Genomic DNA, 17,396 nt, shown 5'->3' with positions numbered 1-17,396 from the left:
CATCTGTAGTATTGTATTTTATTTCATTAGAACATCATTCTCACTTCTAAAATAATATCAGTGACCTTGCCAAAGTTTTAGCATGAGAAAGTGAAATGCGATCGAGGATGCACGCCTGATTAGTTTTTCCGGTAAGTCAGCCAATATCAAAGGAATTACTTGCATCGGTTGTTTGACTAAGCCCGGCCTCGCACACACAAACACATACATCTCACATAACATCCTATTCAGCAGCGCTACGCCACAAGATACACTCTTACCGTCGCCACTCATCTGCTCCCCAGAGACACGTCCCCGTAGAAGCAAACCAGCGACACTTCTGCCTCGGGGGCTCCGAGGCTGGGGAGAAGGTTGACAAAAGTGTAGGGGGGCGTAGGAGGTGTTTGGTTTGCATTGTTTCAAGAATCAGATCCCCGCCGAGTGTAGTTCCTCCTGAATATTTCATTGCACACACCATTAAGATCAAAGCTGAATCAGCTTTCGTATTGTTAGGACTCCGAGGAGGGAACGTCTGAATACTGTCCCTCTGCTGCTCTTCTCATTAGGGCTCCTCAAATGTAAACACAACTGATTGCCTTGGTTTCTTTATTATCATTGTTATTTTTTTAGGTATTCAAGTAGAAAAATATTAAAATCTTGACATCCCGTCACAATAAAATTTGATTTGCTTCAGCTTAAAATTTTACTTACTGACATTCTGTTTTACAAATAAATAATCCAATTTTTAATTAAAATTTTCTGATGTTAACAAGTCAGACTTGATAAAAGTCTCTCCTTTTTAATCAAGGATTGAACTGTATGCAGGTTTTAATCCCTCTAAATGCCAGTAAAGTAAAACAAAAACAACTTGAATGTAACACATAGCTTGACACACATACCCGGATCAGCCACAACATTATGACCACTAACAGGAGTAAATAACATTGACCATCTTGTTGCAATGTTCTGCTGGGAAACTTTTGGACCTGGCATCCATTCATTCATGTGGATGCTGGTTAGACATGCACCACCCACCTAGTCCAGACCAGAACCCCCACCACCCCACCCCATAGCAATGACACTCGTTGATGGCAGCAGGTTGTGGAGGTTGACGTGGCCTCCAAGTTCACTAGAATCACTAGATTCACTAGACGACAACCCCAATAACAACGTTATCTCACCCATTTCCATTCTCTGATGAGTCACCACAAGGGAGACCTACACAATATTAGCATGACAGTCATAATGTTATGCCTGATTGGTGCGTGGTGTATCAGTTTGCGGTCGAGCCGTAGGCGTGCGCCTTTAGCTCTGGTTTTGACGATGTACCCTGCACCGTTGGCGACTTCTCGACCAGCTCCACTTGTTGAATCTGCGATTATCATTCTCAAGAATAAACGTGATGAAAGTGCAAACATTGTGAACCAAGGCACACACATGGGAGGCCCCGTCTCATGTTACACCGCGAACATTAAAACTCGCAGGCGTTGTCACGTAATCATCTAGACGAATGTTTTTGTAGATTTCCAGTATCTCAGCTGGATAGCTCTGCCCCTTTCCTCTTTTGAACAATGCAGTCTTTGCGGTGGGTTCAACATTTTTGTCCAGACGAGGTTAAACGTGAGGCGACGCTGCCACTTGCCGTAAAATCTTTGATGTTGTTTGGTGAAGCTTTAAAATGAAACTCTGTATTTTTCAGGATTTCCCGAACAGGAAAAATACTGAGAGATGACTCTGCACCTAATAAGACCTGAACAATGGGAGAACTCGCGCACATACGTCTGTTTACTCAACATTACGTAACTCGGTGCGTGCGGTTGCTGTACATGTGATTGTCTGATACATGATACTTATCAGCGGAGGGACACATTGTACTCTCACCCGCGCTGACCCACCTCTTGTTGGATAAGATGACTTGACACTATTATGAGACAGTTATGAAACTCTAACTTTGTTATTTCCTTCATGTTTATCTGAGATCCAAGATGCTGGAAGGAAAATGAAAAAAACAAAAACAGCATGATCTCTTTGAATTATTTTCCGACTGTTCTTGAACTGATATCCGTGAGATAGAAAACGGTCACAAATTGATGCAGGTAGCAGCTGGATGAATCCGGAGCGGTGTTTGTTGCCGCGTCGCTGCGATGTGTTGAATTCTCATCTCATTTCGCTTTCATTCTTTCTATTCTTCCTTTTACACTTTTTGTACTAGAAGACAAAATAATGAAATATCACAAATTCATGTCAGAATAACAATAAAAACATAAAGAATGGCATAAAATCCTGAAAAACCTTGCTCTGCTGATAACGTCATGCTCCTGACAGGTTATCACATTGTGTTTACTACCAAAAACTAAAGAATAACTTTATCTTATTTTAAATTAAAAAAAGCTATATCATGATTTTTTTTTTAAAGATGCATGTAGGAGGTAGTTGGACACATTTGTGGTTGAAAATAAAATCTACTGAACAACAGCAGCCTTGTACTATAATAATCCAGCATTACCAGCCACTAATGTAATGAGACTACAATTGAAGTTAGACTGCGCAACAGAAACAGCCCAGTGTCCCAGCTATGTCCTAAGTAACCTGTTGTGTAAGTGTGTGTTTTGAGAGAGTGTGTGTCTTGTCTCTCACTTGAATAGCCCCGCCTGTTTGTCCAGTATCAGATATCTGCTGATACTCGGCCAAGACCGGGTTCAGTTTTCCGTCTTTTTGTCCTCACATTAATACACGGCGCACACCGCTCGCGGCGATCGCTTTACTACAAGTGTGTGATTGCGGTTATGATTATGACCGTATTTTCCTTCTCCTTTAAATCCACTCCATCTAATTGACATTTTTATATTTATTACGTGAATTCAGAGTAATAATCGAGTAATCGCGCTCAGCACGACAGGGCTTTATCTTTCCACTTGAGGAGTCCTCCTTCATTTCCTGTCCCGATTTCAATGAGCGCACAGCAGAAAGTTCAGGTAGACACCCGGAAGCAGCACTGGTTGCTTTGAGGAAAAGACTGAAAGTAAAGTTAGTTATAGTTAAGGTGAAGAAAGTGAGCACTATGCACATTGGCACATTGATTCTGCAGTTATGATCTACATCAGGGGTGTCAAACTCAAATACACTGTACAAAATCAAAAACTGGGACAAAGTCGCGGGCCAGACTCCAGATACATAATATTTTCTATATAGTCCATTTTCATACAGGAAAAATTTTAAGTTTGGCTTAAAGATGGAATCTGGAGCGAGCAAAGCTTAATATTATAGCCACATGAGAAATCGACGTTATATTATTTTGTTACGGGCACATTGTCTCCATTCCTACATTCCTGACAGCATTGATAATCTGCCTCTTATCTGTCTTGGGAGCTCCTGTTTTCCATCTTTCTTTTGGACATTTTTGGGAAGGAGTGGCTCAAATCTGCCTGAAGTGACTGGTAACATGAGGTTTCTAATGAATGTCAACCGTAGACTGTAAATAAATATGGACAATGTGTCACCATAAGTTTGACGTCTATGATGAAGATTAGAAGAATTTATCAGATCTATGATCCATTGATATCATTAGATTTAAAGATTCAGATTAAAAATGCAGATGATCACTCATGCACATATTGGCGCATCATAATGATGCAAAGATCTGGAAATGCAAAGATCGTGCAAAAGAAAGCTTCATCTACAGATTCCCATATTGCATTTGTTTTTCTCGTCTGCATGAAGGAAAAGGAGAGGTTTGCTTGCTTTTACTAAAGAAAAATTGGAAGGAAAAGGAAGAAACAATCTTTTATTTCTGGGTAATCACAGCCATTAACATATTTATTGTATGGTATAATCCCCAGACATACTCATTTTTTAAATAGTTTTAGTTTCTCTTACAGTGGTGGTAGAATTACACCAGAGCTAATTGATTTACACGCAGTTCACAACAGGTTTCTATCCATTCATAACTTTTTTTTCTGTGAAAGAGGTTTAATTGGGAGTTGGAATCTTATTTTCATTCCACGTTAAACTGTGTTGGCAACGCGCGTTAAATCGCGGCAGCTGCTTCGCGACGGTGCCGGCGGTGGTGGTGATGATAATGGGGAGGATAATGATGAGGACGATGATCGCGGTGGAGCTGGATGCGAGGCAGTGACGGAGGATGATGGTGATAAGTAAGCGGTGCGATAATGAGGCGTTGAGGACGGGGAGCTGAACGGAGAGCGCGTTTGTTGACGCACTTCACCTTCTCACACAAGCGTCTCGGCAGGCCACAGTGTGACTAATAAGGTTATGTGTGTCCCTATGCAAAACACACAAGATGTTTTGAAGAAATTGCATGTGTCATCGGTGCAGTGATTAGTTTCATTGTTCGGGTGTGGCGTCTTCTCTCACCGTGACATTTGCGTGTGCCTTATTTTGTGTGTTTTCTATCCGAGCCGTCTCAGGGTCCACATGTGTGTGTGTGTGTGTTTGAGTCTTTATTGGTTCCCAGTGGGTTAAGCTGAGTTCCTGACCCTATTTCCTGCTGACACAGAGACATTCAGGCCCGAGGCTCCAGAGACCAGACACTGCCTGGAGGAGCTTCCTGTCACTGCTGCCTACAACTACTTAATTTGTCAATGGTTCAGTAGCTTCCTTTTTTTTTTTTTTCTTTTCTGTCGTCCGTGAAACTCCAAGTTAGTCTTTCTGCGCCGTGAGGTCAGGACATGTCTGTGAGCCAGACATGAGAATGAATTCCCAGTGATTCTTGTTGTCACAACCAGTTCAGTGTGTCACGGAACATGCAGAGATGTGTGTGCTGAGATTTGGACGATTAAATATCATGAACCTTCAGTGTGTACGGACAGCACATGTGAGAATCAAAGATTAAGTCTGGTAATTATCCAGTTTAATTCAGTGATTAAACGCTACGCTACGCTTTATAGCAGGGGTGGGGGAGAAAAAAAAAACGATATGGCAATGTATTGCGATATTTCTTTCTTCCAATACAATATCGATTTGGATTAAAACTGCTTTTTGACTCAATTTGTCAAATGAATTATCACCGTGTGATGTACATATATACAATGTGTGTATGTGAACGACGTAGAATATTCCAATATATCATAATATCGCAATAATGTATCGTATCGTGACTGAAGTATCGTGATAAGTATCGTATCGTGAAGTCCTTGCCGATACCCACCCCCACTCTATCATCCCAGAGATACTTGATCAGGTTGGGATCTAGTGAATTTGGAGGCCAGGTCAACACCTTGTGCTGTTATTCATGTTTTTTTTTTTTTTTTTAAGTTAAAGCGTTTTTGTGTGTGTCTGTCAGGCTGCATCCTGTTGGGGGTGGATGCTGCCATCAAGAAGTCATTTCTATGGGGTGGGGGTATGTGGTCTGGTCTAGGTGGGTTCTACAGTAAGGATGAATGTCAGGTCCAAAAGTTTCCCAGCAGTAAATTGAATTGTCACAAGATGTTATTTACTTCTCCTGTCAGTGGTCATAATGTTGTGGCTGATAGTGTATGAAGGTGCCGTTCCTGACACGGACATGATAGATATGAACAGTTTGCTGGTGTGACTTAGGTACATCTATGTTAAGTTATTCTCCAGCTCTTGAGATGAAAGAACTCCAATGCATTCATGATTTCATCCGTAGAATAAGAGAACAGTGATCGTAATTAATTCATTAACATGAACATTCAGAATTGCAGAATCTCAGTTGGGAACTTCGATATATCGGGATAAGTGTTGACATTGTGCTTATACTCAACCACACCGCTTATTGCATAATTCACTTACGTCATTAATCATTAACAAGCTCAAGAATTTGTTTTATTTTCCCTCTGTTCTCTGGATGATCTCGGGCTCACAGTGGGAACGACATGGAGCAATTTTGACCATGTTTAAAAAAAAAAATAACAAAATACAAAACTAACGTCTGCATGTATTTTTAATCTTTGTTCCAGGTTGTTGCCGGAGTCGACAGGTGGTCTGTTCAACAACGGGGAGGAGAAAGAGGGCGGTCATCAGCTTCCCCGGACTCAGCTGTACAGCTGCTATGACCTGGATGACCTGGATGTTGCCTGGCTGCAGCTGGTCAACCAGGAGTTCAGACAGATGGGTGAGCGCTAAATTACCTGCTGCTTAATTCGATTTTAATAACAAGCAGAAAAACACGGTGGTGAAATACCGAGAACGACGTGTTTGGGCTTCGGCCTCTAAAATAACTCACCCCAGTTTGTCACAGCATGGTTTGTAAAGCTGTAGTTCACTCTCAGTCCATCGATTCTTCAGTTAAATTAAGTGAATTCATCAATATTTCAATATTAACATACTGTAAACCAGTTATTTTAAATTCATTTCAGAAAATCTCCTTTAATGACTGAATGTCTCAAAGGGGTTCGCAATGCCAGAACCAGCTGTGACTTTTATTTAAGGATTTCAGTATTCGGTAAGAAATCCAAAAAGTTATATAATGGCTCATAATTTATTATTACAAGCTTTTTTTTGTTACATACCAAGTGTTCCCAGAGGAATGAGATTGGCAACTGTGTGTTTTGTCCTTTGTGTTAGTTCCCACTTTTTATGAAATATATTTCATAAAACAAAGCTTCCAGTCTTTCCACTAAAAAAAAAATCTGGGAGTAAAATATATTGCACTGTGACTTTCTTTCCTTTTCATGCTGTCATTACTCTTTCCTCCCCTGCGTTATTGTCACCTCCTTCCTCTGTTTTTCCACTTTTCTGCTTTGCTTCACCCTCCATTTTGCCGTGGTGACAACTGCTGACCCCGAGCATCTCTCTCATCTGCACCATTTTATTCCATATCTGGTCGGCTCCTTTTAGATAAAGCGTAGTAATTGTGTTTACGAATCCCCTCTGGGGCTTCAGGCCTTATTTCTGCTACACATTCTCCTTAAATCAAGCTGTGGCTCTTCCTGCAGCAGTTTTTCTTTTTTGTTTGTTTGTTTGTTTCTCATAACCTTCATTGGCTGGACCAAACAAACAGAGGCTGACTGGTTCTGCAGGATGAGGCTGTGGACAAACGATGGGATGATTCAGCGAGTTTTATCTCAGATATTTGCATTAAATATTATATATATAGAGAGAGATGGAGTCCAGTGATTTTTTTTTCTTTTTTAGCTTAGAAGAACTCGTCTTTTTTCAGAGTGGCAACACAAAAAACATTGGGTTCTTATACATTTTAGCATCAGCCGAGTCCCGATGTGATCTTAAATAAACAGAACTTCTTCCCCTAGAGAAAACATCTTCTTATTTTTCTTGCATTCTCCTTTACCGGTGTGAAACTGGATCAAGGCCAACATATAGAATCGGCAACAGACACAGTTGAGCTGGTCATGCAACACCATAAACTCTATAACCCGCTCTGGAAATATTCAAGAGTAAAGTTCCTCCACATAGCAATTTTAGTGCTGCAATTTTGCTTCTTTTTCTTCCTTTTTCGACTTTGACGCTAGCCAACGCAGGGGAAGACGACGTTTTGACGCCTCAGGGATTGGTGGTCTTGGTTTATGGCAGACCTAACACAAACAACTAGAACAGAAAATATCAGGCTTGGCTGAAGCCCGACACCGATTCAAAAGACACTTACACTTAAAAAGAAAAAAGAAAAAAGAAAATGCCTGGAGCAGCCCCAATTCAACCTATAGACCAGTTTTTAAATTGTGAAGCCAGCTTCAAATGAAAGGCGAAAAATGCATCTCGACAACCAATCAGGAAATGATGTGTCAATGATGCTAAGGAAGATGGAGTGACGATAAATTCAGTCTATGGAGTGACTGCAGCCAAAGAGCAAGAAGCCAAAGATTTGGGACTTTTAGATATTAGAAATTAAGTTTAGAAATGTAAACTTTTGCATGATGATGATTGCTTGAATTGCATTCTAAGTTATAGAATAACTTTGTCCTACTTGGACTTTATGGTTTTACTGTGGTTTTAGCTCCAAATAATTGTAAAATGACACATGTGAGGTTGTGCTGACAAAGTAATGTAAACCGTTTTTAAGATGAAATATGAAGGTAAAACCAAACGTAGTCAAAAACGGCCAATTACTCTTTGGACTCCAGAGGGTTAAAGTGGGAAAAAATTGCGTTAAGTGTGTAATGAATGACAGTGATGAGGCAACTTAGAGCATTTCGGTGCGCGGTAGCATTTATTTCATCTAAATTTCAACGTGCTGAAAACAAGCTGATTGTCAGAAGTGTGGGAACTCTTTTATCAGAAACCTGCACACTTTGCAAAAATGAAACTCTACAACACATCTCATCCGTTGGGTGCAAACGCTTCAACCTCAAAACAATGAAAGCGTCACTGTTACAGTCATAGTTTTATCTGACTGATCGGTGGTCGTCTCATGCACCCCATCTACTGCTTCAGCAAAAACCCGCTCCAGCTCATGTTAATGCTACTATCTGTTGCCTCTACATTTTATAAGCATATTTTTTTCATTTTCATGCATATTTGGACATACAGAACAAAACAACGTGGGTTTCCATTAACTTTTAGAGAGATTTGGGCCATTACAGGTTGTAAGAGAATCACTTATCGGAAAAAAACACGCCGTTTCAGTAGTGTTCTGGTTAGCGCTGACACCTCACTGCAAAAAGGCACCCTCCAGGGGATAAGTGGTAATTGGTGAGGACACCACTCGGGTTAATCTGATCCTCTAATTTCAGGCGAGTACTGGGGACAGACCCTCGTTATATGAGCTTGATATAGTGGCTGTGAAAAGAAAAAAAAAAACGTTTGCAGATAAATAAAACATGTGCATTTCCAATTACAATGCGTGCAAGTCATTAAAGTTAAATCATCCTCAACGCTGCGCATGCTAATTTACGGCTGAGTATAGTGAACGGCAAGATGCTGAATCAGGTCTACGCTGCATAAATAATATCTATTATCAATAGTATAATTAATAGTAGAATTTTTATCCCATTCATAGATCTTGCTTTAAAAATATGTTAAAAAGAAGAGGTTATAATTTAGTCGTGTGTTAACCAACGAGGTAACTGTCTGCTCAGGAAATAATTAATAGATGGATTAAATCATAGGTCTTCAACAGGGGGTTCACAACCCCTAGGGGGTCTGCAGAGGTAGTGCAGAGGGGTCGCAAAATCTTTGGTTGATTAGATAATTTTTTGGATTTTTTAAAATTTTTTTATTCTTTTTGCACTGAAGATTATTCTTAATGACCTTGGCTGTATGTTTGGTGTATATTATATACTATTTATTATCCCTTTCTATCTCATCGGTTTTAAGGTCCTTGTTCTGAAAAGCATTGAAGACGCCCGTATTAAATGATTGATCTTTTGCCGCATCAATAAAAAAGGACATCCAGATCTTCTTATCTTTTGTGCGTCACATTCAGACAAGCAAGTGCCGCACCTTACACAACAATAAATGGATTTCTGCACAGCTGTCACGTGCAAACACTCACAGCGAACATACAGAAAACGTAGTTAACGTGCACACAAAAGCGCACCCTCCACACGCAGGCATGTGTGAACAGCGCTGTCGCTTCCCCCTCTCCAGAGTGCGTTCAGTTCGGGATGTAAATGTCACGGCAGGTTAATATCTAACTCCACTTCCCCTTTTCTCAGCGGCTTCCGAAGCAGCTCCCGAACCCACAACAAACTCCCCTTCTCAGTTCTTAATTCGAGTCAGCGTTTGCGCTCAGGGCCAAAACACAAGACTAATGTATGATTTAAAAGTTAACCTTTTCGTATTAAAGTTACATTTCCAAAGACGGACGCGGGAGCGCGGCGCTGCGCGGAGCTGCGCCTTCGCTCCGCCGGCAGCGCTTTAAGGTTCTCGTGAAAAAGCAAATAAAGTTATTTATTTAGTTTTTATTTTTAGGTGGGAAGAGATTGAGTGACATTAATAATAGATGGAGGCACAGGATGCTCCACTACACTTAAAAATACCTCCCAACTGAGCGCTGAATCCTTCAAATAAATCAATAAATAACCCTCGGCTGCATACTCCAAGGGCCGCAGAATTTCTTAAGCGCTGCGAGGACGATGAGAAGAGGCAGAATGATAGAAGTAGTAACATATTTTTGATGAGGAAAAGAGACCCCTATCATAAAAATGATCACCTTAACTCGAAATGTTTTGTGTAGTTTTACAGTTAAGACACGATGAGGATCACCAGAGTCTAATTTGATTAGAGCGTGGCCGTCATTTACAGTCAGCACTCTGCTCTGAATCTGTTGCACGTTGCATTCTTGAAGTGTTTTTGCTCGAATAATCATCTCCGTTCCAGAAAAAAACATTTTAATGCCTCACCCATTTTGTACAATCACAGTAATCTCATTGCAGGTAATGAGATAATAATAATCCACATCTGTTAGCCTCCATCCTGGAAATGACACAGTTTACTTTCCCAGTATCGCAAATACCGGGAGTGCTAGCGCTAATGTCGACACGTGTCGGCGCAGTGAACTGAGCTGTGGGCAACGAGCTCCTAATGTCATTTGTGGCTTAGATAGGCAGTGGGTTTCGTAGTAGAGTGTGCATGCGTGCTCTACTTTCGCTCATTTTCAGCGCGTTTTGCCCAAAGAAAACAGAAAGTGACCTTGTGAGATAAACATGCAAGAGGAAGCTGTGTGCATTTCCAGTTGAAAGTGTGAGACAAAGTGTTTTGGGGCCAAAAATAACTCAAAAATCTGTAAATTGGCTGACTCATTTTGAGTTTTTATACGAGCAGTTTCCCTTTACTGCTGTCCTCGTCGCCAACAAGCACTGGAAGGAATGTTGAAGTGTTGACCCTTTAAGTATAGACTTCAGTTTTAATTGCTTTGTACGGCATTTCTTACATTTTCATCCCTCCACGTCTCAGCTCCTGATTTTTTCTTTAAGTTTGTTGGAAAGGCATTAACGAGGTGTGTAAAAGTAAAAATAAAAATCTCTGTATTTTAGTTAACTTCCTCCCGATTTCTTCCCGCCAGCCTTACCGGAGCTGGACGAGCTGACGATGGAGTGCGTTCTGGTGGAGCTGGAGAGCGTGTGTGAGGAGAAGATGCAGCAGGCCATCGAGACGGAGGAAGGCCTGGGCATCGAGTATGACGAGGACGTGGTGTGCGACGTCTGCCGCTCACCGGAGGGGGAGGACGGCAACGAGATGGTCTTCTGCGACAAGTGCAATGTCTGCGTCCATCAGGTGAGGAGGACTTGTATCCGTCTGTCGGTCATCCCTTTGCAGAGGAAGAAAGTGGGTTTAGAAAAGCCGAAAATGCATGTCAAACGCATGAAAGTGCGCATAAAGAAGCAGTTTCACAAATCTCTCTGCTCCGTTTCTAACACGCTGACACATTATTAATTATTGTGTCAGCACAGTTGGCACTAGCACACCTTCATTGTCATTAGACTGGCCCTGCTTACCTGCTGTTATGACACTGAATAGAAATTGTTCTCCTCAAACTACACGCCGAAACTCAATTTTGTCTGTCACTTAAAATTTCACTAACGCCGTGGAAACAAATGCTGCTCAGTGTCTGCAGCGCCTGCAACTAAATGCAAACCAACCAGTACTTGTATTTGCATTTGTATTCAAATAAAAAAACTAATGGAAAAAAAAAACAATTATGCCCTTATTCGGACTCTAACTGGACAACTTAGGTGCATGTAAACACGTTACTCCGACTAAAATCGTAGTTCTTCTTACATACAAGATTAAAAACTCTATGAACTATTATCCATCTGGTTGTTGTTTTAAATGCCGGTCTGCCGCATGAGCAACTCTTGTTTATTAAAGGGGACCGTATTAACATGGTATTAACCTGCCAAAAAGACACATATCGCCACCAAGTGTGGAGGAGGAGGACATGTTCCCGTCAGTTATTTGGTTTTCTCCACTGCATGTAAACTGGTACGAGGACCTCATTCAGAAAGTGGAATTTCGAGCATAGCTCAATTAAGTCTGTTGTCACATGACGAAAAGCAGCTTTCTGATAGGATGTTTGTCTTGTTCTCAAATACAAATCATTTTAAAACTTGTTGTTCGAAACAAAAATTAATATTTGTTAAAAAAGAAAAAAAGACACGTATTTGTGCCTTTTGGAATACCGTTTTCAGGTTCGGCTCCAACCCTTATATCATGCCTGATCGATGTATACTGTAAATCTATAAAGAACTGTATAATCTGAAGTGCAGCAACAGTTTCTCAGCTAATAGCTGCTCTCCCAAGTTTCTCACCTTTTGAGTGACGAATATAGACTACTGCCACCTGCTGGTGGGAGAGTTATTTCCTTCATTTACTCCGTTCAAGTTCACCTTTTTTGTCCAAATACAGTCGGCATTCATCGCCAGTAGCTCTTTGATTTAGATTTAGTGTTTACTGTACGTACCTATAAATTGGAAAAGCGTGCACCACATCACCTCTGCTTTACGTGCTTGTCCTCATTTGAGGAACAATTACAACAATTGAATCAGAGTGGGACGAATCTCAGAGAGTTGCTTCTGTTACCCCGGCTTCATTCAGTGAGAAAGAGTTCCAACACTGAGATGAAACAAACCCAACAAACTGCTTATTAAGTAATATAATTGCTCTTAAAGCGTAAGCACATCCAGCGCCGCCTCCTCCTCTGGTAAGATGCCTTCACTAACCTTCAGCAGGTGAAAAACAGGCCCCGCTTACCCGAGCTCTTCTGTTTGATCAATAGAATCCTTTCATCAATAAAGTGCGTTAATTGCTTTTAATGAAGACTGAGGCTTTGATGTGTCATTTAGTTTCCTCCCGGGCCCCTGTCACTCCGACACCAGCCTGTCGCTAGCGTTACAGCTTTTCAGACGGATTTTAACAAATACATCCTGTAGCCTTCCCTCTTGAGAGTTACATTTCATTTGGTAGTTTGATTCAACTTGAAATTAGATTCGATGGATCTGACATAGCGGAGGTTGTATCGATTACAAAGGTGGTGAGAGCAACTCACTTTCCACAGCTGAGGCAACTTTCAGACGGTTAAGGAGTAAATCGTGTCAGAAAATAAAATCGGGCTTTGTTTGGGAGCCTGGGGACCGGATCTTATCAGATAGAAGTAAGCCTGCTATTATGCTGGCATGAAAAACCTCCATGGCACCACTGTGTGTGCAGCGGAAGTGGGGATTGGGTGGAGCTCCGATGGCACAATAACCTGCTGTGCTTTTTTTACAACAACACTAAGTGGCATTTCAAAAATGCGTTGCTTCCTTACAGTGGACTGATGTAAGTCCGTTCTGGGGGGAGGACAATAACGTGGAAGTGGGATTGTTTAAGAGTGGCTGTGAACATAACCTTTAACCCTTTATAGGGCACCGTAGAAAAAACTTGGAAAGTCAAAACGTCAACCCTGGAATCTTATTGTAAGGTGCAATTTTTCATTTGCATGCATATAGTTTCATGCCCCAATATTTCAGTGTTTTTCAAAGACCTCAAACTGATGGAGAGAATAAGTAGGGACCCCCTACCTACTATATGTATTCTATACTAAACTCGACCTAGTGCAGTTTATAAATATACGTTATTATTATCATTTTGCATTCAGTGTTAATCTATTCAAATAATACATAGGTTCAGTAGTTGGCTGATAGGAGCTAGCTGCACTGTTAGCGTCTCTTCTGCTAATATTTCTCCTGTTGACTGGACGTTAATGTCTTCTGCCTCCGTTTATAAAATAAGTTTGATTCGTGTTAATGTGTATTTAAAGAAATTGAAATTTGTGGGGGAAAATTAAAGTAATATATCAGACATCTACTTGAAATTCGAAAAATCTGAAAAATTATAATTAGAAAATTAAACTAGTCTTACTGTTATTTAGTATTATCAGTAGTATTAACGTTAGCATGCTAGCCATAATAACTTAGTAGTAACAAAGGTAAAGTTATGTGTCAGTTAAATTTGTTTATTTATATGGACATAAATTACCTGCACACATGGGTTTAATATATAAGTTTAGTATAAATGACACTAGCTGCTATTTTTCTCAGCCTTTAGTCGAGATAACTAGCTAGCATGAGGTAAGCATAAATCTTGTATCTAACATGGCACCCATGAAACACCAGCTCAGAACCAGTATAGCAGGATAAGTCAGATGGTCCATTCCTTAGCTGACCAGACTCTCCCTAATATACGGCTCCGTCTGGCTTCCCTTGTGCAAAGCAATTCCGCCATCCACATTTTTACAGTCCACGTAAAAAGATGAGGAAAAGAGTAACAAGGAGTGATGTTTTTTGTCTTGTGTTATTTAGAATTTTTCTAACTCTATATGACAGAGGAAATTAAAAGCAGGCCGCGATTATGTTTTGATGAATGAACGTCGGTACCAGAAATGAAAAGTTACTGTTTTCCAACTTAAAATCAAGGCGATGGGGGCCGGCGGCCTCGTGGTGTAGCTGGTAAAAATTATGCCTGGGTTCAAATCCAACTTGTTGTAAATTATGGTTGCTTCTCTCCTCTGTTTCAGTATGACTCAATCTCTTACTACTATACACGTAATTTTAAAAAAGCTAGAAGCAGATGTGCGCTCCCAAAACAAAATATTAAATACATGTGAAAGTTATCAAGACGACTTTTTAAAATTCTAAGATTGGGGTCTGCCAGTGGTTATGCACGCAAAGAAAATGACTAAAATACCGTACATTAAATATTTGTTTCTTATGTTCTTGGCAGCTCAGTACTGCTCAAGCAAGATTTGCAGGGAAAAAAACACTGTTGAGCAAAAAAAGATGTTCGTGCTCTAAAATTCTGAAGTTGGCGACCAAATTGCCAAGAGCAATAAATGACCAAATTAACATTTACTGCGTGTTTGTGATTACTGATTTTCCGATAGCTTGGGAAGTTTGAAGATGCATGGAAGAGAAGCTGGCAAATGATTTTGTTTAATTTTTATTTTATGATGGTGGTAAAACAAATAAAAACAAAAGGGAGTGGATAAAAGATTTTGTGATTTAACGTGATCGCCACTCATGACCTGTGTTTTTTTCTGTCGCAGGCGTGTTACGGCATCCTGAAGGTACCCCAGGGGAACTGGCTGTGTCGGACCTGCGCTCTTGGGGTTCAGCCCAAGTGTCTGCTCTGCCCCAAGAGAGGGGGGGCCCTCAAGCCCACCCGCAGTGGAACCAAGTGGGTCCACGTCAGCTGTGCCTTATGGATCCCTGAGGTGAGACACACGGGGGTTGGGACGGTTTAGAGGTTTAGAGGCATCAGTGGCTGAGTGTGAGTGCATCAGAAATCACAGAGTCCTGATGTTGTAATGGAGATGTACATCCTGCATCCAAGTTAGTGCAACTAACTACATTTTCACAAGTGCTGTTACTACATGTGCACTGGCATCACTGTATCAAGAAGGAAAAATACATTCTTAACTGATTAAATTGTGACCAGGATGAAGTTCTGTTAGCTTGATCCTCAGGGTGATTGCTATAAAAATAAAAAAATAAAAAATATAATAATTTTAACAAATATAATTATTCTACTTGTTAAAATTATTTGATTTATTTATTATATTTTGTATTATTTATTATATTATATATATTATTATTATTTATTATATTTTGTAACTATCGCCCTAATAATAATTTATTACATTTAATAAAATATCTTGTATTTTTTTCTTATTCTATTGTATTTTATTTCATTATTTTTTTTATATAATCGTCATCAGCATAAATAATAAAGAAAGAAAATAAAAATAATGAAATAAAATACAATACAATAAGCAAAAAATACAATATGTGCAAGTACAAATCTACAATAAATACAAATAGCAGTATAATATTAATACATGAGAAGGGTAAAATAAAATAAAAATATGGATGGAGGAGCATTAACATGAAGAACATGGACTTATTTGTTACAGAAAGGTGAGTACAGGGTTGTACAGCTGGATTGACAGTTGTATGAATGATGCCCTATGGCGTTACAGCGTACAAAGAAAGACACTGCCGGGAGAAAATGTAGTTTGTGCATTTTGCCGTCTTTGTCAGCAAGTTGAATTTTCCGTCTTAAACCTAATTAATTTTAGTGTAGTTGCTTTGTGGAAATATTCCTTTACATTCCCCACAGAGATGAGGGATGCTTGCAGCACTACTTCCACCGTATACATGACATGAATTGAAACGGAAATTCCTTCTAGTAGCCTTCAATCTTGAGACACATTCGCACCTGTCACCCATCTCCGACTTTCTTATTTACAGTAAATGCTTAAAAACACTTATTTCAGTCACTCTTTGCTGATCGCAGATGAAATAAAATCATCCAGCGGGTAGCCTCTTTTTGTCAAGCGTTCAGCCAAGCAGTTGCTCATTTTTTTGACGCGTCTTGATGATATCTTTTGGAGTCGTCTTTCATGTGAAAGCTCCGAACGGAGCCGCTCGTCTCAAAGGTTCAGGGTCCCGCTTCACGCTTTGCGCACCTCGAAGACAGGCAGCCGTGTGTCTTCAGTCTATTCAGCGAATCACTCCTTTAGCACATTTCTCAATAATAGAGTGGCTTTTGGCACCTCAAACCTTTTTACTTCTAATTGCCTTCTGTCACCCTTGATTGGGCTAATTGTTTTCGTTGCTCCATTCGCTTTTGTTTTCTCTTCCTACCGTGGAGCGCGGGGGGAGAAAAAAAAAAAGATAATTTGCATGTCTGTGCTGTGTGTGCGTTTGTGTGTCTGCGCACATGTTCTTGCGTGGACTCGTAGGTTGTATGTGCGTGCATGAGCTAATAGCTGGCGTGTGCACATGTTAACACACAAACATTACCTACCACGCACAAGTAATGGCACTGCAAATAGATGGAGTACCGGAAAGGGCTGGGAGTGTTCAGCACTAGACGTTGGATGTGTGTGCATGAACACACCATCCAGCCTTCAAACATTACAAGCCCCCCCCCTCCACAGAACTGTGTGTGTGTGGTTAGCTGCTTTTTGCCCTCTGCCTCCCCACCTCTTGAGAGACAGGTCTCTCTTTAAACGGCTTTTTTCAGCACACACACCACCAACAACCGACTGAAAAGTCGCGGAGCCCCTATTTCGAGACGCCTTTTCATTCACCGCTGTGATTTCCGACCATTTCCTCTGAAATGATTTCACATTTCGTCCGTTTTTCGTCTGCCGGCTTTGAAATGCGGGGTAATTGGGGCTAGAATATCGGCGAATGAGAGCGTGCTTACACACACACACATGTTTATGTCTTTGTGAGGACACTCATTGGCATAATGCATTCCCTAGCCCCTTACCCTAATCCTAACCATCTCGAATAAATGCCTACCCTAACCCTAATTGTAACCTTCACCCTAAAACTGAGTTTTAAATTTCAAAACAGACAAAAAGTGAGGCCAAATTGTCCTCACTTTACACAAATGTCCTCAATCTGATGGTTGTAAAACTTAATCTGGTTCTCGGAACGATAGCTGTACAAGTACAAACACACACACACACATCCTTGATTTTCCCTGTA

The 17,396-nt window shown here is 40.5% G+C and overlaps 1 protein-coding gene across 1 annotated transcript in view; it reads left to right on the top strand.

Moving 5' to 3' along the window:
• jade2 (jade family PHD finger 2) overlaps window positions 1-17,396 on the top strand; it is a 191,524-nt gene that overhangs the window by 92,666 nt on the left and 81,462 nt on the right. Inside the window, exons 5-7 of the mRNA XM_047606951.1 lie at window positions 5,919-6,073; window positions 10,922-11,133; window positions 14,942-15,109. Coding sequence (XP_047462907.1) covers window positions 5,919-6,073; window positions 10,922-11,133; window positions 14,942-15,109 — 535 coding nt within the window. The remainder of the gene's footprint in view (window positions 1-5,918; window positions 6,074-10,921; window positions 11,134-14,941; window positions 15,110-17,396) is intronic.

This window comes from Mugil cephalus, chromosome 15 (genome assembly GCF_022458985.1).
Source record: "Mugil cephalus isolate CIBA_MC_2020 chromosome 15, CIBA_Mcephalus_1.1, whole genome shotgun sequence".
Taxonomy (NCBI): domain Eukaryota; kingdom Metazoa; phylum Chordata; class Actinopteri; order Mugiliformes; family Mugilidae; genus Mugil; species Mugil cephalus.
The sequence above is the reverse complement of the archived record's forward strand: the minus strand, read 5'-3'. Positions and strand labels throughout refer to the sequence as shown.